At 41.9% G+C, this 27,602-nt stretch overlaps 1 protein-coding gene and 1 long non-coding RNA gene across 12 annotated transcripts in view; one reads left to right on the top strand and one right to left on the bottom strand.

The window, feature by feature from the left end:
- The window catches only part of LOC149525796 (uncharacterized), a 5,931-nt gene extending 5,463 nt beyond the window's left edge, over positions 1-468 (bottom strand). The window contains exon 1 of the long non-coding RNA XR_016348533.1: positions 1-468. This exon is cut by the window's left edge and continues 549 nt beyond it. This is a non-coding gene — a long non-coding RNA (uncharacterized LOC149525796).
- The window catches only part of SPATA13 (spermatogenesis associated 13), a 130,889-nt gene that overhangs the window by 88,306 nt on the left and 14,981 nt on the right, over positions 1-27,602 (top strand). For 10 of the 11 annotated variants that reach the window (XM_006138886.5, XM_006138885.5, XM_014581469.4 and 7 more), the window contains 7 exons: positions 12,464-12,600; positions 12,906-13,085; positions 14,806-14,979; positions 18,099-18,278; positions 19,865-20,097; positions 26,278-26,407; positions 26,982-27,354. In XM_006138886.5, the coding sequence (XP_006138948.2) occupies positions 12,464-12,600; positions 12,906-13,085; positions 14,806-14,979; positions 18,099-18,278; positions 19,865-20,097; positions 26,278-26,407; positions 26,982-27,354 (1,407 nt within the window). Of the gene's footprint in view, positions 1-7,225; positions 7,841-12,463; positions 12,601-12,905; positions 13,086-14,805; positions 14,980-18,098; positions 18,279-19,864; positions 20,098-26,277; positions 26,408-26,981; positions 27,355-27,602 lie in introns of those variants that run through there. The other variant, XM_075919263.2, reaches the window with a different exon arrangement.

Raw genomic sequence — 27,602 nt, 5'->3', positions numbered from 1 at the left:
GCAAGTGGCGCGTTAGGAATCTCGGTGGAACCTCCAAATTGTCGAAGCAAAAACACGCTCCTCTGTGTTTAGGCAGCTAACAAGCAGCTTTATTAATTAATAAAGCACAGCATGAGCCAAACGTGGTCACAGCAGAGCTAGACCCAGTAAGGCTACTAATACAATCAATCCTAGTATCTTTATACCCTTAACCAAACAGTCTGACGTCAGGGCATTCAATTACAGAAATCCTCAATTAAATTTGGAAAAACAAAGCCTTATCAACAAGATGGCGGACAGGTGCGAGGGAGTACATCTCCTGTCCCAACCAGCCCAATTAACACATACCAATAGCCCATCCTGTAGGCCTCTTCTCACGGGGTGACAGAAAGTTCACTCTGGTCTACGTGCTTGAGAGAAAAGCTGAAATGGTTTCTGATATACAAGATGGCTTCTAGCTAAATATGAAAATGGTTTCTACAGCTTCTACAGGTAAGTTTTAAAGATCTTTTGAAGCATTATAAACCAAATGTGTTCCAAAAATGGAGAGAATGGGTTAATTCATCACTGCCTCTAGATGGTGGGTGTAAACTACTGATAGCTTATAAATGGATGCAAATGGTAGAGTAGTGCAGTGTTTCTCAAAGTGTTCTGCAGGCGTGCTTTGGGAATGCTGCTAAAAGGCCTACGCTGCTTTGTTTACCTAAAGAGTTCATAGCCACAGAGCCTCACAGCCTTCATTGGCTCCAGTTTGCTGTTTCCAGACAAGGGGAGCTGTAGGAAGTGATGTCATCCTGGCCACTGCTTCCTGCTAGTCCCCTTGGCTGGAAACGGCAAACTGGAGCCAAGGGAGGCTGAGAGGCTCTGTGGCTACTCTTTAGGTAAACAAAGCGGCATGGGCCCACAAATGGCTTTCCCAAAACAGGCCTGCAGAGCACTCTGAGAAACACTGACGTAGCATATGATGAAGCTGCTTTGTTTTATACCTTCCTGTTAGTGCTTTTCCTGCTATGCTCCAGTTACACTTGTCTTGCATACCCACTAAATGTTAAATTGATGCAAGGTGCTCCCCTTTATCACTTGTACTCATATTTCAACCCCCATACTCCCTACAAGTAATTCACACTGCCCTCTGAAGGCTTTTCTATGTGCAAAGTTAGGCTGCATTAACTAAAGGTGTGAATTTAAAGTCCATTAAAGCACATTAAACATTTATGTGGAGGCTCTTATTCATAAGTCAAGTGGCTACTGCTGAAAGAGACCTGGATTTAATGAACTTTAACGAAACACTTTAAGTCCACGCCGTTAGTTAATTCAGATTAATTTTCATTATAGACAAACACTAAGTGACCAATGGATTTGTCCCAGATATCACCTCCTTACCACAAGGAGGAATGAAATACATTATATTTATCCAGGTTTATGTGAATGTAAAGTACAACTCCTTAAAAAAGGACTGTAAAATCAAATGCCTTTTTGAAGCAGTATCTTTTAATGCCCCTTTGACTTACCCCTTACATTTATTTTCCAGGTCTACTTATCATTAGTGTTTACTTGCCATATTATCTCAAGCTGATTGTATTAAGGATATTAGTATCTTCTGTTAAACCATTAATTGACAGAAGATGTTAAAAGAAGCATGGTCAACACCATCTGTCTTCTTTCCTGGTCCTTTTAAGGGTGGGGGAGGGCACAACAAGGGGGCAGTTGCCTTGGGGTCCAGTGATTCAGAAGGGCCCAGAGCTTATGGCCAGCATTGTTACCACAGGAGTGGCAGCAGCCGGAGCCCCAGGCCCTTTAAATTAGGGATGTGATAGTGTACATGTTTAAATGGTTACCAGATGAGCCTGGGCTCATCGGTTAAACTTCATGGTTACATGCAACCTCTCCTCCGGTGCTCTATCAGAGGCAACAGCATGGGTGGTGGGGATGGAGCCGGTGGTCGCAGGGGGTCAGCTTTTAAGCAGGCTCCCCGCGAGCACTGGCCCCCTGTGCTGCTGCCTCTGAAACAGAGGCAGCAGTACGGGGAGAGGCGGGGACAGAAGTTGGTACGTACAGAGAGCCAGCTTAAAACCTGGCTCCTTGCACATACTGGCTTCCATGGAGCCACCGGTTCCTCCCCTCCATATGTAAACATATAACTTGAAAATTTCATCAGTTACACATTTACCAAAAATGCTGAATTTTAACATCCCTACCATAAATCACTGCTGGAGCACTGTGTGGTGTGCTCTGGGTGGCTGGGAGGGAGGGGGATGGAGTGTGGCACTTAGGGTTCCTCAGCCCTGCTGCTTCTGCCCAAGACTTTGCCCCTTCCGGGAGCACAGAGCTGCTCCACTCCCACACTTTGCTCAAGGGTGCGTCACGTCTGTCAGACACCCTGCTTTCAAATACTTTAGATCATCCTCTGAGCAATGTTACTCATTTAACATTATCCAGGGCCTAAAAAGCCAAAGTACATTCTTCACTTCAGGCCCCTTCACTTCAGTAATCTAAAGGATAGCTGCTGTAAAGGCACTTGGAAACTTCGCTGTGCTGCTCCATATATACATGGAATAAGCAGTGTGGAAATCAGGATCTACTGTGCTTGAAGTGGAAGATTATCAAATAACATGTTCAATGTTTCTTTAAAAATTAAAGAGCATTAACCAAATAATTTTTCAGGAGTTTGTATTTGGTGCAGATTCTAGATCATGCAACTTTATCCAAATTCCAGGGAAGGAAGACTCTTAATCCACAAATGCATTATTTTAGCAATCAGGATATGTATATGCTGTATGCTAAAATCCATAGATTGACTGTATTCTATGGGACCAGCCAATTCTCCTCTGACCACTAATTCTATGGACCACACTATGGGAATTACTGGCTGTGGTACTGAAACTATACTTCAGTGTGTACGTATAAATGTGACAGCATTGGAGATAGTTTTAAATGTAGAAGAATTTATAGTCCAAATGAAATTATTGAATAGTTCCATTGATTCCAGTAGGACTTTAGTAAGGAACTGTGAGCTAGGATGGAGGAATCATTTTTAAACTCACATAATAAATTGTGGAGATTTACACTAATTAGGAAAAGAGCAGTTACAGGCACTATTGATCATCAGACTGCAGTGCATGTGATCACTAGTCATGAAGGGAAGAAGCTTCTCTTGAAAATAATATTGCAACACTGTCCTGGTGCACAAAGGGTGATTGTATGTCTTCAGAGACTAGCTGTTAGACTACATAGGCCACTTCTCTTTTTCAATATGAGGCTTTCCTTTAGATTCTCTAAAATGTCACAGAGTGTTAATGTTTTTCACCCAGAAATTGTGGTTTCAGATTGGATTAAGGTCATCAGTGAATTGTGTTTGGTGGTCTCAGCTGATATTCAATGGATGTTTGCTTGCCTAAATTGTTAAACTAACACAAAATTTTGCACTGTTCATCAGAGTCCTTTTAAAAGTCCGAAATAGATTTCAATGAATTGGCAAGCTTATGTTACCATCTGTTCTGTATGTGATCCCAGGTAGAGTTGTCAGACTCCTACCAGTGTCTGACAGGTCAGATTGTCACTCTGATATTATCAACCTTCTGCACTTATAGTGCTTTTTAATGGGCACCTGGCATGGATTTTCCTCATGGCGACATGAGAAATGTTGGTGATGCTTTCTACCTATCCACCTTATAATGTAAAGTGACAACAGCAAAAGAACCGGAGGCAATAACGGATGGGACATAAGCATAGATAGACCATCCATACCAGCCTACACTAGGAAATTGAAAAACTAGCCCTAAAGAAGTCACAGAATAGGCTACAATGATGTGTGTCCCCAATGATATGTGTCCCCTATCAGTTCCATACATACAAGATGGGAAGCGACTGTCTAGGAAGGAGCATGGCGGAAAGGGATCTAGGGGTCATAGTGGACCACAAGTTGAATATGAGTCAACAGTGTGATGCTGTTGCAAAAAAAGCAAATATGATTCTAGGTTGTATCAACAGGTGTGTTGTAAGCAAAACTCGTGAAGTCATTCTGCCGCTCTACTCTGCACTAGTTAGGCCTCAGCTGGAGTACTGTGTCCAGTTCTGGGCGCCACATTTCAAGAAAGATGTGGAGAAATTGGAAAAGGTACAGAGAAGAGCGACAAGAATGATTAAAGGTTTAGAGAACATGACCTATGAAGCCAGGCTTCATGAACTGGGCTTGTTTAGTTTGGAAAAAAGAAGATTAAGGAGGGACATGATAGCGGTTTTCAAATATCTAAAAGGGTGTCACAAGGAGGAAGGCGAAAATTTGTTCCTCTTGGTTTCTGAGGACAGGACAAGGAGTAATGGGCTTAAAGTGCAGCAAGGGAGGTTTAGATTGGACATTAGGAAAAAATTCCTAACTGTCAGGGTGGTCAAATATTGGAATAAATTGCCAAGGGAGGTGGTGGAATCTCCCTCTCTGGAGATATTTAAGAACAGGTTCGATAGACATCTGTCAGGGATGGTGTAGACGGAGCTTGGTCCTGCCTTGAGGGCCGGGGGCTGGACTCGATGACCTCTTGAGGTCCCTTACAGTCCTATTATTCTATGATTCTATGATTTTAAGTGAAACAAGATAACAGACTCACAGATTGTCCCCTTGCATGGCCTGAGTGGAAAGGACCCACTCATAGTTCCATCTCTGCTATGGCCACAAGTCATGAGATTTTGAAACAGTCCTGAGGATATGAGAAATCATACCCTACAAAAACCTGATTCTAAAGCCCAAAGCCTGAGATTAAGTTTTCCCTTTTATATTGAAGCAACAACTTTTGAGTACTGATGCTTTCTCTTTCTTTCTATATACTGCATAAACTGTACACTTGTTATGACTTTGAAAAAGGTGGAATTGGGTTGGACCTCTGTTCATATACATGGTCTAGAACCCTGAAAACTTTGCTGAGGTGCTGGTACACTGTTATGAATTCTTATTGTGTGGGATGCTCATCTTGGTCTCTCTTTTTGTACTTGCATTTCTTCATGGATGCAGTTGATGTCATTTAGATTTCTACATATCTGATTGCGTCCTCAGTAATTTGTGCTTCCTCATTCCCTTCCTCCGCCCTTCTTCCCATCCTCTTGTGCAACAAGCAGCTGGTCAAAAATAACTCAAGTGATATTTTGGGTGCCTTGCTTAGTACAAGGCGGGGACCACAAAGACACACAGAACTGCCTTTTGGGGCAAATGCTGGTCCTAGTGAAATCAGTGAGAGTTTGTAATTGACTTCTGCTCAGGCCATGTGTTATCCTCTCACAGCTCAGTAGTGTTGAAGTGCATGTACTTAACAACATAGAAGAGTCAAGTTTCCTGTGGCAACTAATTAAGAGGAAGGAGGAAAGGACAGTGAGGGTGGAGTTATGTATGGTGTTGAAACAGACTTAATCTAATAGAGAAGTCTCTGAGTTTCTAGTATTAGGGTTTCATTTTAAGTAGTAGTGATTAATGGGTAATATTTTTTTTGTTTTATTCATCTTAAAAAGCTGTGTCTAGAATTCAGTCCCTTCCATGAGATTCAGAGGTACAGATGCTTGAGAATTCTGTATGATTCCTACAAGTCATATGTATGCCTCTTGACTCATTCCATCTTCTCATCAAGGATGAGAAAGGGCAGAAATCCTCTACTGAGGATTTCATTCTCTCAGTTCTGGCAAGAATACTGTACCTTCAAACATCTCTTTCCTAGAATTCTCACTGTAATCTCTAACAGGCACTTTAGGGAATCCAAAGTTATCTATTTACTTCATAGGTCTGGCTTTAAAATGCAGTTAAATTTGTACAAGAGACTACCCCTATTGAACACTTTCCTGTATTAACTTACCACCTGAAAGCATTCCCAACTGTATTGGTGCTGACTCTGGTCTCTGCTACACCAGTTTTACACGTGTGTAAATCCATTGCATTCAGTTAAGTTGATTTACTCCTGATTATATCATTATCGCTAAGAGCAGAAGCAAGCCCCTTTGATTACCGTTCTGCTGCACCTAATTAGACCGCTACCATAATTAACAGATATTTGTTGGTCCTTGTGTGGCTACTGAAAAGAGTTTTCAGTGTAGTCAGATCTAAACTTCTTAGCATAAAATATGGTCAAGAAAATTAAGGGTTTTTTTCACTTGCCTTATCACATTCTCAGAGGTGTGATAGAATAATTTAAAGGGATGAATCTGTTTTATGTTATATATTTAGTATTTTGTCTGGATAGTACTAGTTCAGTGTGAATTAATAATTTGTGTGACAATAATTTTTCTATGCATGACTAGTTGTTTAGTTGTTTACTGATTTCTATTGCAAGTCACATTCTTACTGTGCTGCATGTGCTCTTTTCATAATATACTGTAGCTTATTGTAAGTATGATTATTCAGCAAGTTGTTCTTAGCCGGGAATTAGGGTGCAGTTCAGTGATTCAGACGGAAGAGCTTTATTTTTCATATCTATTGGTTGCCTTCAAAGTGTAGCAGGTCCTGGATTTTAGTAAACAAATAACATTAATGTTGTATTATAAGTTTGTCATTTCATTCTTTCTCTGAGGTGGTACAATAGGAAACCATGTGATTTCTGTGGGTGTTGTGATATGCTGTATGCAAAGTCCCATAGGGGTTTTCTGAGCATATCACTGAAGAAACCAGTCTCTAATAAAAGGACTGGCATAGCTAAACAACATTGTTTTCATATAGCAACTCTGTAATTCAGAGTCCAGTCCACAGAGATATAGCACCATGAATTCTTTTAAAATTATTTCAGGATTTTCTTTTTATACCAGTTTTCAAAAAATTAGTACAAATGCAGGTTGTTGAAGAGTACATAGATTGACTGAAGGGGCAAATACTGCCCTTGCCTCTAGGCTGGGGAACTGATGCAATTCCCCTATGGAAAGGTGGCCAGATCCGGGGTGATAGATGTGGATCTCCATAGCAACCCCTGTGCTCTGGCGTAAGGGGGTTTGTGGGGTCATTGCTGAAGTGGGCTATGGAATGAGTGAAGGCTGGGCTAAATGGCTTTTCGTGGCCCTCATTCTCTACCCTCTGTGGTAGTGTTATAGGGAGGCCGCAGCATGAGTGAGGGAATGCCTTCTCCTCAGAATAATTGGCTGCTGTTAACAATTTGGGCTACAAGATAGTGATTTGTAACCAAACAAATAAGCCACAGTTTTGTTGTGAAGTTACAGCAGCATTTAAGAGCTATGTGAAAAATCCCTCAGGTGTATAGTTATACCTATGCATTACATTTTGGAATAATGTCATAAATGCACAATGTTATGTAAAGCAGTATAAGAAGACATATTTTTGAATATGGCTAGAAGAAATAGCAACTCCCAACAGCCTTTTCCTGTTGGAGTAAAAGAAGTGTATCCTTTTGCACTTTGATTGAAACTCTAATTCACATTTAGCTGCTTTAATGAAAAGTAGCAAATGCACTCTCTGGCCCTAATGTGACTGAAACATTTTTTGTTGCAGTGTCATTAGCTACAGTGCAGTAGACTGTAAGTACATTATCAATGAACACTGTATACACAGGTTTAGTTTCTTTTCTGTAACTTCCTCCCTAAGGGTACCCCATGATGTCACTGATCCACTAAACCCACAGCTATACGGAACAGTGAATGAGCTGTCAGTTTCTAAGGCAGCTCGGGCCTGAAATGCACATACTGAAGCTCATAGCAATGAATAAGCTGTTTCTGAATTTTCAGTAGCTCAGAGGCTCTCAGCCTTTCTGGTTCTCCGTGAATCTTTTAGGACTACGCTTCACCTGTTAAACACCAACTACTCTGTATGTTGTTTTTGACGGCAGCATGGTAGCCCGGGGGGAAATGGCACGATTTTGGAGTCTGGAGAGCCTTCAGATGGGTATGTGTGAGTAGAAGATGCACTCCCTTTATTTCTCTGTATTATTTCTGATTTACAATTATGAAGTGTTACCATCACTGGGCTTGATTCTGATCACACTTATGTTTTTGTAAATAATGTAAACTCCATGACAGACAACAGAGTTACACCAGTGGAAAGCTGGATAGAGATCAGAATCAGGCCCACATTGTCTTGCAATCCATTAGAGCTACAGGGATAATCCATCCCAATCTGTAAAATATTTACTCCTGCCGGTAAACATTAGAGGAATGGAAACAGAGAGCAAGTGATTATTTTTTTTAATCTAGCTACTGAGGTAATAGAAGCATCTTGACTGGTATGGAATAATGAGCAGTTACAAGCCCAAAAATTATATTCCTTTTCCATCGTTCATTAAATGTTTTAGAGTATTTATGTTACTATCTTGCTGCAACAAACCAGTTGTCAGTACTGCCATTACAATGCAACTGTAAAAATGAGACAGAGGATGACATTTACCACTGAAGACTTCAGGCTAGAAGCTGATTTTGTGTATTATTTACATACAGATTTTCAGAAAAGAAATGTTAGCAAATTTAAAATTACAGAAATATGTTTTTCAAAAGTTGTTTTAGTTTTCAGATTTGTAACCCTATGATGGAGAGATCTCAACTTTTTAATAGGAATTTTGCCTCCTTGATTAGCTCTATGATGATATTAATATGAATGTGTGTTTTAAAATGTTTTGGGTTGGGTAGAATAACTATATTGTTTTATGTCAAGATTAAGGGAAATATTGTGTACTTCTAAGAAAGCAAGCCACAAGGTAAATGTTTTTAGCTGACTTCTGCATTCTGTGGCTTTGATTACTCTAGAAAAATTAGTAACCATATCACAGGAAATGTTTGTAAGGGTGCAAGTGTAAGCACTAAGACTATGTCTAGACTGCAAGATTTTTGCGCAAAAACACCTACACTTCAAATGCGCTTTTGTGCAAGTAAATTGGCAGTAAAACGTCAAAACAGAGGGCTTTTTCCAGTGTAGGTAAACCTCCTTTTAGGAGGCATAACTCCCTTTTGCACTACAGTTACAGCACAAAAAGGCAAGTGTGGATGCTCCGCAAGGGTTTCTTGTGCAAATAGAGCCTATCCAAAAAAGCACAGGTGCTCTGATGGCCATTCTGTGAATGGCCATCAGAGCTTTCTTGTGCAAGAGTGTCCATGCAGTATGGATGCTTTCTTGCGCAAAAGCGCATCACAAAAGTGATGTGCTTTGAGGTGTGGGCGTGCTTTTGTGCAAGAAGTTTTTGCGCAAGAACTCTTCCGCAAAAGACTTCTTGCGCAAAAACCTTGTAGTGTAGACGTAGCCTAATATAGACAGGACTGTCTATACTGTCATGAAAACCTATGAGTTACTCTGTTCAGATCATCTGCCTAGGATCCAAAGCAAGGCAAGCCTCTCAAGTAGAGGTGGCTGGGAACTTTTTGACTGACTGGCTTTTTCTCAAAAAATGCTGGTTTGTCAAAAACATAACTTTTTGTGGAAATGTATCATTTTTGACAAAAATTTTGCTAGGGATGTTTTTCAGGTACAAGAAGGAATTTCTGGTCAAAATAAGTGTTAGAGAGGGAGACATCCAACCTAGAATAGCCAATAGACTGCTAGTTACGCCGTTCACTCATGATATAGAAGACCCAGATTTAAGTCCCTCTTCCAAATCTTTCGGAGAAGGGACTTGAGCCTGGGTCTCCCAGGACAAACATGAGTGCCATAATCTCCTCACCCTTTTTGCTTTTGTGTGTATGTGAGAGAGAGACACACAGATAGATATATCTATAGATATAGATATATATCATAATCTCTTGGTTTCATCCCAGTGCAGAATGGCAAAATCTTTTTTGAAACTTGAACACATTAATGGGAAGGAAGACCATTTCCTGCCCTGCTCTGCTTCTTTCTCCCTGTAGGATTACATTGTAGGCCATCTGCATGGGCACCCCTTCAGGAAATCTAGCCCTGCCTCCACCTATTCTGCTCAAGGACCTGCCCCTTCCATTCCTACCCCTGAGAACCCTGAGCCCTCCCTCCCGCACTACGGCTAGAGAAGCCTCAGGCCATCAGTCCGAGCTGCCCCCAGCCACTGGCTGGCCCACTCTAGTCATGTTGGTTGATCCAAGCACCAGCCTACCTGCCCTAGTTGCCCGATCCCTGGACCTCTGGCTGGACCAAGCATTGCCCTGACTCATGGACCAGTCTGAACATCAGGTAGGCTGGTCAGGTGTCCAGTTTTTGACTGAAACACTGAGTCAAAACAGGACTGTGGTGGTTCCAGGCAACATGCTTACCAGACTGTTAAATGTCTGGTTGGTGGCACTGCTGGTCAGTGGGACTGGCAGGCTCTCTACTCAGCTCTGCACAGTTCCTGGACGTGGCCAGCATTTCCCTCATGCTCTACGCCTTAGGCATAGGGAAGCCATGGGTGCTCTGCATACAGGCATTGCAGCTCTTACTGGCCAGGAACCACTGCCAACAGAAGCTACAGGGGCAGTACCCCTGTGACCAGGGGTATCATGCAGAGCTCCATGACTGCACATTTGCCTAAAAGTGGAAGGGACATGCTGGCCACTTCTGGGAGCTGCCTGAAGTAAGCTCCGCCCAGAGCCTGCACACCTTGCTCCTTCCGAGACCCTCCTTCAACACTCCAGAATTCTCAGACCCCCTTCCTGCACCCCAAACTGCTCATCCCAACCCCCATCCCAGATTTTGCACCCCCAGCTGGAGTCTTCACACCCTCTCATGCTCCAGCGTTCTGACCCAGCCTTGTGAAAATGAATCTATGAGCCAGGGTAGGGCAGAGCAGTGATAGAGGGAGTGGAAATAGAGTGAGAGAGGTGATGGGCTCTCAGAAGAGACAGGGCAGAGATGGGGCCTTGGAGAAGGGGCTTGACACAGCAAAGGTGTTCAGTTTTTTTCAGTTAAAATGTTGGCAACCCAAACACCGGCTACTTGCTGGGCTGAGCTTCTCTGACTTGTTGAGCTCTGAGCTCAAGGCCACCAGCTCAAGCTGAGCCCCTGTTGTCTTCAGGAGAGAGGAAGAATCATGGACAGGGCTACAGCCTGGTTTAGGAGAGGCTCACCTGGTCTTTTTTTCCTACCATTCATGGTCATCTGCGTATGAGTCACATAAAGACTAGGCCCAGATTTTTAAAGGTATTTAGGCATCACTGTGCTCAGAATTGCAATGCCCAAGTGTCATTTTCAAAAAATTCAGGCACTAATGAGCCTAAATTATTTTTGACAAGTCAGTGGGATTAAGGATCCAAAGTGCCTATCTCGTTTGAAAATTAATGTAAGCACCTAAATCAGGTAAGCATTACAATGCTGAGCTCAGCAACACCTAAATACTTTTTAAAATCTTGGTCTAAGTTCTTTCCCCTGAATCAGGGGCCCCATCAGGAAGCTATCTACCGAGCCATGTCACGGGCCCAAAAAAGTTTTATGGTTTACCTCTAGATTTACTTCTGTGTAGATGGTTTCTTCAGTAGGGTTACTCCTGATTTGTCAGGGTGGATACGTGAGAGGAAAATCAGTTCCTGCATAACTGCTTTGTGGTTCTATTTTGAAGAGAAAAGGTACTTTCTAAGGCAGGGGTGGGCAATAATTTTTGACAGGGGCGGGGGCCACTCCAAGATTTTGGATAGTGGTTGAGGGCTACACTCTTCAATGATATTAATGGAGGAGGTGTAGTGTCTGGGATGGAGGTTGGGTACAGAAGGGAGCTTGGGGTAAGAGATTGAAGTATAGGAAAGAGGTAGAGTGGAGTCTGGGAGGGAGTTTGGGTGAAGGCAGTTGTGACCTAGGGCAGGAGACTGGAGTGCAGGGTTTTGGAATGTGACCTACGGCAAGAGGGGGTTGTGATCTAGGGGAGGAGACAAGGTTGCAGGAGTCTGGTTTGTAATAGGGTAAAAGGGGATCGTGATCTGGGCAGGGAATTTGGGTGCCAGATTGGGAGGGATATGGGTGCAGAGGATTTGTGTATGTTGAATTGGGGAGAAGGGGGGCAGAGAGGGGCTGGGGAGCCTGAGGCAGGCTCTGGCCAGGAGACTTATCAGCCAGCAGCCTGCCTGCCTGCAGAGCTAAATGCTAAAGAGCTTAAAAAGTTTGCCAGCCAGCCAGCCTGCCCCACTCCTACACAGGCTGCACAGTCATGTGCTTGGGTGAATAACTGAGCTGGAAGGGAGGGAGCTAGTGCTTTGTGACTGACTGTTATTCAAACAGGCAGCTCCCGTTGGCCAGAAGGTGGCCAGTAGGATCGTGCTGGGGGTGGGAATATGCCTGAAGCTTCCTCCCTCCCTCCTCCCCCAGTTTTTAAAGAGAAATGGCCCTGCAGCCACTTTTCTGAGCAGTGTGCAGGGCTGTGGGACAAGCAGGGAAGCCTGCTTGGGGCTCTCCACAGTATCCACGGGTCAGATCCAGCCTGAGGATTTTATTTTGCCCAGGCCTGTTCTAAGGGGTTTTGCTTTAGCATCTTGGTGGTTTTATAGTCACATTGGTTATTAAGTTGTTTTTGTATGTTTGCTCTTCCTAGAAGGATTTGATTAAACCGAATTACTCTGCTTCAAGCCTGGGTCACTTTTGTTTTAGTTGTTACAGATGGGGGAACTGAATCTTCTGCCTTAGCTGATGACAATGGCAGTGAGGAGGATTACAGTTATGAGGAACTCTGCCAAGCCAGCCCTAGATACCTACAGCCTGGAGGGGAACAGCTAGCAATTAATGAAGTAAGTGGAAGATACATTCCAGTATGTCTACTCTTTTGTTTAATGTGATGATGTTGCATGTGCTTTGTATTACAATACTCAAGTTTGGAAGTCTGAAATCCAGACCATTTTGCTACATTATCTAATTTCTCAGCTGATAACTATACAAGCACAGATTGCTCAAAATACTCTGCTCATCCTGAAACAGGTTGTATTTATCTCCTTTTTGTTTAATTATTCTTTTTTAGTTTTTGTAGCAGCCTACAAATTGGTCTTTGGTCATTGCGCTTTTTGTCCTTCACCAACTCTTTTTATCTCCATTTCAGCTGATATGTGATGGCAGCATGGTCTATGCTGAAGCACTGTGGGACCATGTGACTATGGATGATCAAGAGCTAGGCTTTAAAGCTGGGGATGTCATCAGAGTCCTTGAAGCTTCCAACAAGGACTGGTGGTGGGGAAGAAATGAAGACAAAGAAGCCTGGTTTCCAGCTAGCTTTGTCAGGGTTAGTAACCCATATCTACTTCTTTTGTAAAGGCAGAGTCTGATTCACCACTGCGATACTGCAGCTTTACATCAGTTTTCCTATCAAAATGTCAGTATAACAATGGTTTGTTTTATTTTGTGAAATATATTCTCATTTAAGCACACATCTCTTCATCTCCCTGTTTCACGCTCAGTGCACCAAACCAATATTAAACTGAAATGAAGCAGTGAGTGCTCTGCTGCCTGACATTTGCAAATCGGAATTATAACTCCTTACGCCTACTTTTCACAGGCGTGAAAGACTACACAAGGGGCAGGGCAAAAGAAAATCAGGCCCCAGTATTTGTGATCTATTTGGCTACCTTTTACAGCCCTTTTGAAATCAGAGAAATGAGGGCAGAGAATCAGCTCATCATTATCACTATTATTTGGACTATGTCCTGTAGAGGTAAAGAAATCTGCACTAATACCAGTCAGGGCTGCTCAGTATATACAGAAAGAGCACAATTGTTAGGGGAGTGGAGGTGGAGACGGCTGCTCCACTCAGCATTACCTTCTGATATGTCAGGGATTTCTCTGGTAAAATAATGCCAGACCTGTCAGCTTCTTCATTTGTGGTAGTTCTGTTCATAATTTGCAACACCTTATTCACAGTTCAGACAAGAGTCTTACGACAGCGCAACTGTAGAGGGCTGGCTGTATTGTATTATTAATTATATTATAGTAGCTTCTAGAGGCCACAGCGGAAGTTAGAGCCCCAGTGGGCTAGGTGCTTACAAACAAATTGTAAGAGACAGAGCCACCATAATGCATTTACCATCTAAGTAGCCATGCTGAAGATAGAGTGGGTGAAAGGAAGCATTGTTATTACCATTTCACAATAAGGAACGGCGGAAGAGAGATTAATGGTAAAAGTTTTAAAAATTCCTAAATCACTTAAGCCCAGATTTTTAAAGGCATTTAGGCATTGCAACGTTGAGTCAAGCAATGCCCAAATGCCTTTTAAAATGTGAGCTTCAGGCAGTCTTGAAAATACTGCTCTGAGCGATTTGTCCAATGGTACATACAGAGCTAATGGAAGAGCCGGGGCCATTAAACCCAATCCAGTGATTTAACCACATGGTCTTCTCTCCTGTCAGTTTTACCATTTGTGTGTGTGAGGTGAATAATGAACTTGATAGGACTCTAGTACAAAAATATTAAATCTGACTTCAGAAAAATGTATTTTTAACTTTAGATTGTGTGTGCAAGTGTCTCAGTTTTGGGGGGAAGGAGCGTAACTGGGAACAGGAAAAATGACTGTCACTGATTACTTCACATCAGTGTCACCTTAATGTAGCATTGAAAATAAAGTCGCAATTTATTTATTTAGGTTTTGGCAATGACTGCCTGCTCGCTACTCATGGTCTTTCTAATAAATCTGCCCTTCTATTAATTGTTACATGGTAAAAAATACAGGCTACTCTATATGGTGGCCCTCAGATACAATGGTGATGAAAGCTTGAAACCTTTACATTAGTAGCCAGTAAAACTACTCACATAAGAGCTACATGATAGGCCTTATTTTGGAATTCTATTTATATAACCTAGAAATAGGGACCAATAATATAATAATAATCAGTATATCTGCATTATGAGCCACCTCCATTGTAATTAAATAAGTTTGTAATAGTTTTTAACATTTGTTTTTGTTACACCTTGCTGCTCTACTCTAGTTGTCTTTTCTGTTATGAACGCAGTTACGAGTTAATCAGGAAGAACTACCAGAAAATTGTGGTAGCACCCAAGATGAAGAGCAACATGTAGATCGCCAAAAAAATGCTGAAAACAAGGATCAGATGAGAACCAATGTTATACAGGAAATAATGAACACAGAGAGAGTCTACATCAAACATCTCAAGGACATCTGTGAGGTACATGTTCAAGCCATAGGACATTCCACAGGCATAATTTTCAAGTGAAAACTTTCTGTTGTCAAAAGATTCATAATTGCAATTCTAAGGCTGTCAATGAGAATGCTATCTCATGCAGTTCTCCCTATCTTATTGATACCATAATACATAACTTCCTTTAAAAAGAACACTTTGTTTCACACTTATCAATTCTTTGTTTTCCTGACTGCTATTTGAATGTTAGGGGAGAAAGTCCAGCTTACTTAGTGTTCGTACATAACTAAATTCATGGAATAATATCTATTTACATTTCAGTGATTGAACATTTTGAAGGTAGCCTGCAGAGAAATGAAAACTTGGGTTTGTGCTTATTTCTGCTTGTTTATTATGTAATCCTATTTATGTAATATTTTTTAAAAATATTCTGCTTGTTTAAACTGCAGAAATAGCAGTCGTATCAAGATTTTCCTTCCTTGTTTTTGCTGGAGTTTCCTTGGAGGAACAAAGACTTATAAAGTAGGAGCTTTCTCATACCTTAATTCAAGTTTGAGCCTTTAACTATGAACATTTTTCTCCCAAGCATCAGTTGAATGTTGGAGTTAGGTAAAAAAGAACAATGAAGGAGGGTCAACAGCCTGACAGAAAATTCCTTCTCCTTTCATTTTGTTAGATTTTACTTTCTTTATGCTTGTGATGTGATATTCCTATTAGTTCTCCAGTCATACATAGAATCTTCTAGGAAAAACAAAGATAATAAGAGCTTGCACTTCTAATGAGGAAAACAGGCAGACTGTTTTTATCAGGCCTTCTTAATACATTCTAAATAAATGAAACAAAAGCAGCTACCCATTTCTTCTTTTTAGATCATCTGTAAAAAAAAAAATCTTAAATGTCAGCTCCTTGATCAAGATCATCATTAGGATACACTTTTTATCTATGCCAGAATAAGTGTAATTAAGTCTTTAGGGCATTAACTATAAAAGGTAAGGGAGGAATTTTTACCAGCCATGTGTGTCTTAGACACATTTAGCTTGATTCATGGTGAGTGAATTTTATCTTCCACTGAAGCATCCACTGTTAGAAGAATATCAGATTGACTAGACCGATGGTTTTGTATCAAAATGACAGATCTTGTGGTGTTTTATGAGTGCAAGAATTTATCTCCCTGACTTGCCTTCAGTCTTCAGACTAGCTCCAGACTTGCCACTTCTACGAGTTTTTCTTTCCGGTACCATTCTGTAGCTCCAGCTACCAATTTCTATTTTGGTATTTTCTGTGGAGAGTGTAGATATTTTTTTCTAGAGATGAAGTTGTACTTCACAAAAACCAGCAACCAATTTTAGCTTTCATTGGCTAAACTCTGTTGCTGGGATGCATCAGTACACTGATATTAATTCTTAGAAATCACCAAACCAGTTCATCTATAGCTTTTTTAAAATAGAGTGGTGGTGCATTTAGTGGACCAGTGCTAATTTGCATGTTTTCCAAGGGGAATAAATGGTTCCCATCGTCAGCACAGAGGGCAGAGGTGGCAGAGTGAATCACTCAAGGCTGTGCAAGTTGGACTGTGAGGCTGGTGGTGTGCTTACATGTGGGTCTGAGTCAGTGAAAATTACTCCAGACACTGACCCAAGTTAGAAGATCTGCACAGGAGATCGCTTCCCTTGTGGGAGTCTGTGCAACAAAGCAATAGGCAAAAAACACCAAATTGGCTTACAGTGGTCCCCATGGCAGCCATGGCGCCTGCTGGGGCATTTATGTGCGCCTGCCAAGTGACCAGGGGCAGCCCAAGCCATTCTTGCGCCCGGGGCCCTGGGTATGTGGCACATGCGTGGTTCTGCCCCTGGACGCACGGCACATGAGCGGCCCTGCCCCCAGGCACCTGGCAGCCCCAAAAGGTTGGGGACCACTGGCTTGCAGCATTGTCACGGCGCACTTCCCTTAACAAACGGGTTAGGGAGGTAGAAACATGCATAGTAGTGCCCAGCAGTACTTAGCAATGGTATTCAGAAACCTCCAGAAGTCTGCTTGAAACTTGTTACCTGTTGCTGTAGCCATTACAAGCTTTTTGGAGTTACCAGTTCACTGGGAGGTCTGGGACCAAGATGCCTGACAGTATCCAAAGATATAGACCTGGCAAACATCTCCTAGCACACACTTGAACCTCAGTGCTTATGTGTATCTGGGTGCCATACCCTATTGTATGTGCAGTGGATGTTTTCTGGCAGCCATTGTAGAATACTATATCCCATTCTCAGCAGATGTTTGTGGGCTTACCATATGTACCTCCCTGTTATTGATCATATGCCTCTCCCAGACGTGTCAGAACCTGGCCCTTTAGTGCAGCAGAACCCTAATCCTTTCTCTTCCTCCTGACTACACAGTTGTTTATATTACCTGTCTTTGGTAATCAGTGCAGAGTAGAAGTTACTTCAAGTGCATTGTGGAGCTGGAGCATGGTAACATATTTATATAGAGACTGAGCCCATATATGGTATTTACATATAGACCTAAAGAGAGAGAAATATTTGTCAATGGAACATTTGGGTTTTAAGGTAGCAGTCATTCCATTACCCATATGGTCCTGTCCATGCTATAGGTTTGACCATGTTTAAGTACTGTTTAACCACAGTAGCATCTCAAGCACGTTATAACAAGATTTAATCTTGCCTGTGTGGCTGGGACCAAGCCTTGAAATATCCAGTTTAGAGAACCATGCGCTAGCCCTATCAGAGATGACCTTTAGACTATGTTATTACAGAATTTGATCTCATTTGTACTATTAAGCACTGTGGCAAAACTGTTGGTGTAGGTGCTCTTCCTACCAGATTGGTAGTCATAACAACAAGATGCAGCTCTTTTATAGCTGTTATGCAAGTGCTGATGTCTAGCTTTTTGACTAATCCACTATTGTGAAACAGAATTAGGATTGGGAGAATCAGTAACATAACTAATCAGACACAAATCTGAATTTGTAAATCCAGTTTTGTAGTGAAAACAGCCTTGAAATCAGACACCACAAAATCTAACTTTGGAAAGCCGCATATCCAATTGAGTTGCCTTGTTCAGTGCAAAATCCATTTGCAGGTTCCTGATCTCTTTCAAGTTTGATGCAAAGAGGTTTCTTACTTTGTTTTCAGGGATATATTCGACAGTGTCGGAAACACACAGGAATGTTCACCGTGGCTCAGTTAAACACCATTTTTGGAAACATTGAAGATATTTACAAATTCCAAAGAAAGTTCCTCAAAGATCTTGAGAAACAGTACAACAAAGAGGAACCTCATTTAAGTGAAATAGGATCCTGCTTTCTTCAACACGTATGTCACTTAGCTGTTTTGCTAAATAAATAAATTAAAAAATTATTAGAAAATGTTTAACTACCATGAGAGAGACACTTTAGTTCAGGGCTACTCAACTTTGGAAGCCCCAGAGGTCACAATAATACTCACAGCACATGCCAACGGCCTCAACTTAAGCGTGGTTGCATATACTTGCAAATATGTATGCAAATAGCTTATTTCACACTGACGGGCATGAATACAAAGATTAAGGCAAGATTACACAACACACAGGCCCCATTTAAGTCAGTTCTGTTGATATTAATAAAATACAATATTTACCTGATTTCCACCAATAGCACTTTTAATGAGCAATGACACTCCAGGAATATAAATGCTAAAATGCCTAACAGAAGACCATTATATTGATTACTTTTTTGCTTTGGCTCCCACCCGTGGGCCACATGTTGACCCCACATAAACCCAAACTGCACTGCAACCCACGGAACTGCGTGTAGAGTAGCCCTGTTTTAGTTTATGCTGATCATATGATAACATTTGTTATCCCTCATCTTTTTCTACCCTCCACCCTTTGATTAGGCCTATTGTCCTTGTAAGTGAAGTCTTTCCATTTTCATAGCTATGTTGATCCCAAGGTCCCAGATGAACAGGAATTTTCCAACAATCATAAGTTAAAATTTAATTGCAGACCTATGAGTGGATTTTGTTGTATGAAAACTACACTCATTGTCTTCCCAGAGAAAATATTAATCAGTCTGATTTACAAAGGTGGGAAAAGAGTTGCATGTCATTGCTAATCACCTACATACTCGCCAACTAGACTTGAGATAAAATGTGTGGCAAATAGAAATTTCACTGAAAAATGCATTTTGGAGGACTCCAAAACTATTAATGTATTTGGGTAGAACTTACTAAAAAATACTGATTTTCTTAAGTCATTTTACATTTTGTTTTCAAGTTTGGCTTGTTAAAAAAGAATCAACAAAAAGGACAGAGACCCCAAAGTGATCAAGTAGAAAAAAAAATTGTTTAGAGTCAATTCAAACATTTCAGTTGACTGAATGAAAAGGATATTTTTTCAAGTCTTTCAATTTGAAAAATCTCTAAAATAGTTGATTGGGTTCAACTTGAACTGGATTATTAATTCTTTTTAAACCAAAAAATCTTATTGCTTGCTCAGCTCAACCAACAATCTCAGGAGGCTTCCAAGTTCTAAGACTCCTCAAAGAAGACTTTACTTAAAGTGACTTTAATTATAATGATTTTGGGCAGCCCTCTGTTTCAGTATTCATAGACAACCCTTATGACTGAGAGTCACAAATCTGATGAATGTAAAGAGATATTTGGGGGCTTCCATTTCAGAAAGCACGAAGCACTGCTAGCTAAAGCACTCCCCTGCAATCCACATGAACAGGAGTTACACCCGTTACCAGTTGCAGAATAGCTTCTCCAGTTTTTCTAAATATATTGTTACTCAGTTTGAGTGTAATTTAGCAGACTGTTAAATTAGTGTAACCAGAAGTGCTTTATAACTTCAGAGTCGATTTTTGGTTTTGTCTTTTTACAATGAATGTTTTAGCAGAAGCTTTGTTTTTTCTTTATAGCAAGAAGGTTTTGCCATCTACTCAGAGTATTGTAACAATCATCCCAGTGCCTGCATCGAGCTTTCCAATCTAATGAAACATGGCAAATACCGTCACTTCTTTGAGGCCTGCCGCCTGCTTCAGCAGATGATTGATATTGCTATTGATGGCTTTCTCCTTACACCTGTTCAGAAGATCTGTAAATACCCTCTTCAGCTTGCAGAATTACTCAAATACACCACTGAAGAGCACAGGTGAGAGAATTAAAATGATCTCTATTAGACTACAATGCTACCTTACTGCTATTGCAATCGAGGGTAGATTGGGTCAGGCAGTGACTGACCACTGGGCTCCTTAAGGTCAATGGCAAAGCTTTGTTTGACTTCAGTGGGCCAGAATTTCACCCAATATGTTTATCATCTTGGGCCTATCTGAAAAAATATTTCAGAAACAATATACACATTAAATAGTCACCCTTGACTATAAGGGTACATCTACACAGCAGTGTTATTTTGGAATAATGTGAGTTATAGTCCACATACAGTTATTGTCAAAATAATGTCGAGTTGGAGGACTTCTTACTTCGACTCCTGTAACCCTCATTTAAGGGAAGTCGAAGGAAGAGTGCTCTTTCTCGGACTTTCTTGCTGTGTAGACAGCACCAAAAGCTGAAATAAGCTATTTTGACTTAAGCTATGCAGTTGTCGTAGCTCAAGTTGCGTAGCTTATTTTGGCTTTAGCCCTGCTTTGTAGACATGCCCTAGGAAGACTAATCTGGAGTGAGAGAAAGGAAGAAATGTATGTGAGAGAGAGAGAGGGAGGGAGGGATGGATGGATGGATGGATTAGTAAACCAAAGTGAAAAAATGCCAGCGATTCCAAAAGAAAACATACAAAAGGGATAATTGTAGGGGATAAAAGGGAAGAATTAGTAAAGAGAAGCATCTCAGGGTATATTTATACAGCAAAGAGTAATCTGCCGCTAATCTGTGCTAGCCAACTCAGATTCTCGGGGCTCAGACTCCAGGGCTGTTTCACAGCTGTGTAGACTTCCCTCTCACCCCTCAGAGTCTTAGGGCCTGGCCAACCACAGGTTTTTCTTTGCTTCGTAGAAATATCTTTAAAGATAAAAAAGGTGAAGATGGTTTCAGAAGAACAACATAAACTGAAATTGTTTATTAGTATTAAACATTGAAAAATGTATTTTGGGGAGAAAGGATACTGAAAAATCCTTATGAAACAATGTAGATTGATACTGCATGAAACAAATAAATCAAAGAGAGGAAAAAAAAGGAAAAAGAAGGAACAACCAATATCGAAAAAAGACTAAATAATTTTAAATCATTTTACAGAATAATGTTGCAAAATGTATTAATAAGAAATATACAGACTAAATAAATTCATCGTTACCCTCTTCAGTGTAGGAAACAACCCTAGACATGGGGATTTACTCAGGCAAAACTCCCTGTGACTTTAGGACAAACGCTGTTTGACCCAGAGTAAAACTGAATATTTTGGGGTGATCTAACAGTCATTCATATATGTGGATTAGGGATGTTAAAGGTTAACCAATAAGCATATGCCTTAATGGCATGCTTACGGATTAACTGCAGGTCCCCTCCCATCCCCTCCAGGCTGATCCAGCCAACAGAACCCCAGCTGCGATGAACAGTGGGGCCAGAACAGCCGTCAGCCCACAGGGCCGGAGCAGCCCCCATCTCCTATAGCATGGCAGGGCAAAGCCAGAGCAACCTCTTCCATCTGTGGCTGTGGCGAGCTGAGGCCAGAGAGGCCCCTGCTACCAGTAGTTAACCAGTTAAAAAATCGTTATTATCCTGAGCCTGTGTGAAAAAATATTTCAGAAACAGTATACAGGCAGTCCCTGACTTACGCGGATCCGCCTTACGTCGGATCCGCAGTTACGAACGCGGCTTTTCTCGCCCCGGAGGACACGGACTGCAGGACCTCGTGGCCCCGCCGCCCATGTACTCCGGGGCGAGAAAAGCTGCTCCGCGTCTCCCTGGTCTGCAGACCAGGAAGACGCGGAGCAAAGCTGCGGAGGGGCTCGGGCAGCCCAGGCGTGCCTGGGCTGTCCCGCTGCAGGCGTGCTCCAAGGCTTTGCTCCCCGTCTCCCTGCAGACCAGGGAAACGGGGAGCAAAGCCTTGGAGCACGCCCGCAGGGGGACAGCTCAAGTGCGCCCGGGCTGTCCCGCTGCGGGCGTGCTCCAAGGCTTTGCTCCCCGTCTCCCTGCCTACCAGGGGGATGGGGAGCAAAGCCGCGGAGCACGCCCACAGGGGGACAGCTCAAGCATGCCCGGGCTGTCCCGCTGCAGGCATGCTCCGAGGCTTTGCTCCCCGTCTCCCTGGTCTGACCAGCAGACCAGGGAGAAGGGGAGCAAAGCCTCGGAGCACACCAGCAGTGGGACAGCCGCGGCGCGCGTGGACTGTCCCGTGCCCGTGTGCTCTGCGGCTTTGCTCTGTCTCCCAGGTCAGCAGATCAGGGAGACGGAGCAAAGCCGTGGAGGACTTGGGCGTCCGCACCCCCGTCTCCCTGGTCTGCTGGGGGGGGGGGTGCAGCTAGTGACCCTCACCCCCCAGCAGACCAGGCTTTTCTTGCCTACCTCTGGGGTAGAGCAGCTGGGGGCTTCCGGGTTGGTCCCGCAGCGTTGCTCCGGACCAACCCAGCAGCACCCCAGCTGCTCTGCCCCAGGAGTCCTGATTCAGCCGCTGCTGGTCAGTTTCAGCAGCGGCTGAATCAGGACGCCTGAGGCAGAGCAGCTGGGGTGCTGCTGGGTTGCTCCAGTAGCGCGGCTCCTCGGCGCTACTGGAGCAACCCAGCAGCACCCCAGCTGCTCTGCCCCAGGCGTCCCCAAGTCAGCCGCTGCTGAAACTGACCAGCCGCTGACTACAGGAAGCCCGAGGCAGAGTTGCTCTGCCCCAGGCTTCCTGGAATCAGCCGCTGATCAGTTTCAGCAGCAGCTGACTTGGGGACGCCTGGGTTTCTTAAATTGAATCTGTATGTAAGTCAGAACTGGCGTCCAGATTCAGCCGCGGTTGAAACTGATCAGTTTCAGCAGCGGCTGACGCCAGTTCCGACTTACATACAGATTCAACTTAAGAACAAACCTACAGTCCCTAACTTGTACGTAACCCGGGGACTGCCTGTACATATTAAATAGCCATCCTTGACTGTAAGAGGATTAGTCTGGAGTGAGAGAAAGGAAAGGGTATAGGTTGGGGAGGGAGGGATTTGTAAACCAAAGTGGAAAAACATCAGTGATTCCAAAGAGAAACATGAATAAGGGATACATGTAGGAGATAAAAGAGAACAAATCGCATAACCATCTAACAATTCTGGATGGGTTTTATATCCCTAACATTGATTATCAGTGTTATGGTTAACTGGCAGCCAATTCAGGAAATTGCCATTCCATTGCTATTATTGCACTCGTTTTTAACCCAATAATACCTTTTCACAATATATTTCTTTTCTAGGTGATGCACAGAATTCAGCTGTTTAGGGTTTTCAGCAATGAGGTTGTTTTAATGTCTCCCTCTCCCCACCTCCCAGTTTTTCCCTTCAACTTTTCTTCAGATTTCTTTAATTTTCTTTAATTTTGCTTGTTAAACAATAGAACCGAGGCTGAGTCATTGTCTCATCTTACTATGTGGATTCCCGTTTATCAGAGCTAAGAGAGCCTATGTGGCAAATGGAAACAGACTTTCTTTGTAGAACTATAGTCGGTTCTGCTTAATTTTATCCCCCAAGCATAAATTACTCAGATATTGAAAATCAGATCTCATAAGTTTATTTTTTCTCCTAAACAAAACAGGCCAGAGATGGTGAAAGTAAAACTCTGTAGAGTAAAGCAAAGCACTTATTTGGCAAAGACATTTTCCATTGAAATCACTGATCCATGATAGATTACAAGTCCTGGTTTCAGCTGCATAGCTATTAAAAACAGTTTAAGTGGTAGTGTAGGCTAGACATAACAGTTTCCAAATATGTTCAGGCAAGTCTTACATAAATATGCTGGAAGCAAGTCTTCTTGCAATAATGTTGAAAACTGCTAGCTTGTAAACCACTTGAAACACTGAGGCAGTTGTACCCAAAGATAAAAATGTGCACAAAATATCTGATATATAATAAAATGTCTGAACAGAGAGAAAAGCTCAATCCTTGAAAATGGCTGACAAAGTGTAGACTGTGGTAAGTTTTATGGAATTTAATAAAGATTTATCTCCTTTCTGTAGAATATTGAACCAAACTATAGAAATCAGTATATTAAATACCTGCTTTAGTTCTGTATAATCCTCAATACATTTTGGAAAGATTATTATTCTGTCAAATTATATTATTGGAATCATTTTTACAAAGCCTATTTAATTAATATTGTTTTAATTCCTATTACACTCTATAGGAGTTTTCGATAATAGATAAGAGAAAAACAGTCTGCAAAACCTGCTAGTTTCTTGTTTATAATCAGATATTTTGTACACATTTTTAACTTTGGGTTAAAACAATTAGCCTTTCAGCTACAATATCCTGCTAATTTAAGTGATAAATTAATGTATAGTAAGTAGACTGTCTAAATGTAACTTAAACTAGTAATTCATTTAGTAATCAACCAGTCAGAGTTTCTGGCATACATTCTGTAAACCACACATAATTGAACTGAGACCCAACTAACTGGATTTACTATGAACTGATGAAAAGCACTATTTTGGGCAAGATCTGTGTGTAAGCTGGGCTGTCAGAAGGGTGATATTATCCTCTTCCACTCCTCCAGTATTTTTGTTTATTGTAAATCCAGATACCCCATCATGTGTTGATATAAATCAATGTAGCTCCTCTGAAGTCATAAATCATTAATAAATAACATTCTGAGTACTTCCTGTAGTTTACTTTCTGAATAAATTAAAGCTTTTATCTTTAAAAGTTTGTGTTTCTAGCCCTTATGGTTGGCAAGAAAATTGTTCCATCTATTAACCTGTTTGCAGAGACCCAGCCTGAATCAATATCTCTTGGTCCAAGGCGGCAGCATTTACCTTGGAAAAATTCCCATTAAATACAATGAGATTTTTGCTGTTGGACATCGTGCAGGATTTAGCCCAATAACAGAGATGGATTATAGGCTGAACCTCTCAAATTTGGCATCCTCAGGACCTAACCGATGCCAAACCAGAGAATTTGCTGAACCACTGGAGGTTAATATTGTCCGGCAGCGTTACCAACACTGTTTACTGGGCTTTTAGACAACATATGGGGTATGTCGACGGAGCCATGTAGATTTGTTTGTTCGGCAAAGGGAAATGAAGCCGTGATTTAAATAATCGCGGCTTCATTTAAATTTAAATGGCTGCCCCGCTCTGCCGATCAGCTGTTTGTCGACAGATCGGGGCAGTCTGGATGCTCCCCAGTCGACATGAAAGCCCTTTATTGACCTCTCCGGTAAGCCTCATCCTACGAGGCATAACAGGACTCATCCTATGAGGCATAATGATAAAGGACTTTCAGGTCGGCGCGGGAGCGTCCAGACTAGCGCGCTGAGCTGTTTGTCGGCTCAGCGCGGCAGCCATTTAAATTTAAATGAAGCCGCGATTATTTAAACGGCAGCTTAATTTCCCTCTGCCGATCAGCCTAATCTACATGGCTCCATTGATGGAGCCATGTAGTTTAGACACACCCTTAGTGTCAATGGAAAGGCAGAAGCACACAAGGAGAACTGTTTCCCCAGTGGAGGAAGTGGAACGGACAGCCAGAACTCTGAGCCTTGCCCCTCTAGCACCTATTTATATGTAATGATCTAGCCTGTTAGCGGTCCTTAATCAATCCGTCCTCTTTCATTTCTCCTTCTTTGTGCTCATCACCCTCTCAAGTCACACAGCTAGGTGGATTTCAGACACTCCTCATTCTCTGGATCCTTTGATTGGCCTTTCTAAGAACTATCCTTCTACAAGGCGGAGCAGGATGGTCTTCATACCGCCTCCCCTGAGACATCACAGCTGTGCAGCTTGGACACTATAACTGTGCTCAAGTTACCTTGTCCCAAGCCTCGCTCCCAGCTTCTGGAAAGGAGGGAAAGGAAAATTGTTTTATAAAACTAAACTCCTGCTAGAAAGAAATCATTTAAGTTGATGGAGTTGTGCCATTGGTTTCAATGGAGCCTGGATATCACATCTTAGGTTTGATTCTCCAACTCCTTGTCCTGTGTGTAGTAATTTACACTAGTGCAAAGTAGGTGATAGGGTAACAATAAATTGTGTAAATCACTGTACAAGGCTACGTAGTGGGAGTCAAGTCCCTCATGTTTAAGAACTGTGGTTAGGGGGATACATCAGTTCTGTAGAGAATCAAGCTATAAATAGTAAAACTGTGTTTGTGTGTTATAGACAGTGTGTATAATGTGTTTGAAATCTGATTCCATTTTACAGTGATTATAACAATATACAGGCAGCATATGAGGCCATGAAGAATGTAGCATGCCTGATCAACGAGCGCAAACGAAGGCTGGAAAGCATAGACAAGATTGCACGCTGGCAAGTGTCTATTGTTGACTGGGAGGTAGGTGTCACTTTTCCATTTTCATGAAATATTTAAGATTAAATGTACTGTGCTCTTAAATTATCTCTAGGGGTATGTTTTTTTCCATGCTGTAGGGTATGGTGCATACATTTCACGTGGGCCTTGTTCAGTTAAAAGTCAAATTGCTTCACTTGCAATGATTCTGTTATTGGTTATCTTGTTTCTTACTCAGAAAGAACTGTTGTAACACATGTTTGTATCTCTGAGATTACAAAGACATGTTGAAAGAGAACAAAATGTATTTTCTTTTAGTTTGGGACCATTGTATCTGATTCTGATTTCTTTATAGTTATACATTAGGGTAACTCCACTGACTTCAATGAAGGTTACCCCTGGTTTGCACCAATAAAACTGAGAGTAGAATCAAGCCCATAGTTTTTGTGAAACAGCTTTGTCTACATTTTACATGTATAGAGTTTTAAAAGGTTTGTTGAAACAGAAGTACAATTCTGGCTGTCGTGACCAAATGCTACAAAAATAATTATTAGTAATACGATAATATCTTAAAACAATATTTATTTATTTATTACACATGTGTTTCTATATATTTTAGGGGCAGGATGTTTTAGCCAGAAGCTCAGAATTGATTCACTCGGGTGAGCTGACCAAAATCTCAAAGCAAGGCAAAAGCCAGCAAAGGATTTTTTTCCTTTTTGACCATCAGCTTGTGTTTTGTAAGAAGGACCTGCTGAGAAGGGACATGTTATACTATAAGGGTCGGCTTGATATGGATGAAATGGAACTTGTGGACATAGAGGATGGCAAAGATAAGGACTTCAACATTAATGTCAAGAATGCTTTCAAAACTGTGAATAGAGCAACACAAGAGGTTCATTTGTTTTGTGCAAAAAAACAAGAGGATAAGAAAAGATGGTTGGAGGCATGTGAAAATGAAAGAAGAAGAGTGCAGGAAGACAAAGAAATGGGTGAGTGCAAAGCTTTAAAGGGTGGAGGGAAGTGTTAAATCAAAAGGAAACGTTTGGGTTTCTCACCTTTTTAGCTCCATGCAAGTAGATTGTCACTCTTCTTGAGCAGCTGTGCCTGTTTATCAGACACAAACTTCAGCTATACAAGCGTCTGTTATTTCCCATTGAGTTGTCTGCACCTTGTGATCCTGACACTGGAGACTGGAATGGGCCTGATGCTGTGATGAGTTATACAGGCAGTCCCCGGG

The sequence above is a fragment of the Pelodiscus sinensis genome, chromosome 1 (genome assembly GCF_052426305.1).
Source record: "Pelodiscus sinensis isolate ZL-2025 chromosome 1, ASM5242630v1, whole genome shotgun sequence".
Classification (NCBI taxonomy): Eukaryota; Metazoa; Chordata; order Testudines; family Trionychidae; genus Pelodiscus; species Pelodiscus sinensis.
The sequence above is the reverse complement of the archived record's forward strand: the minus strand, read 5'-3'. Positions and strand labels throughout refer to the sequence as shown.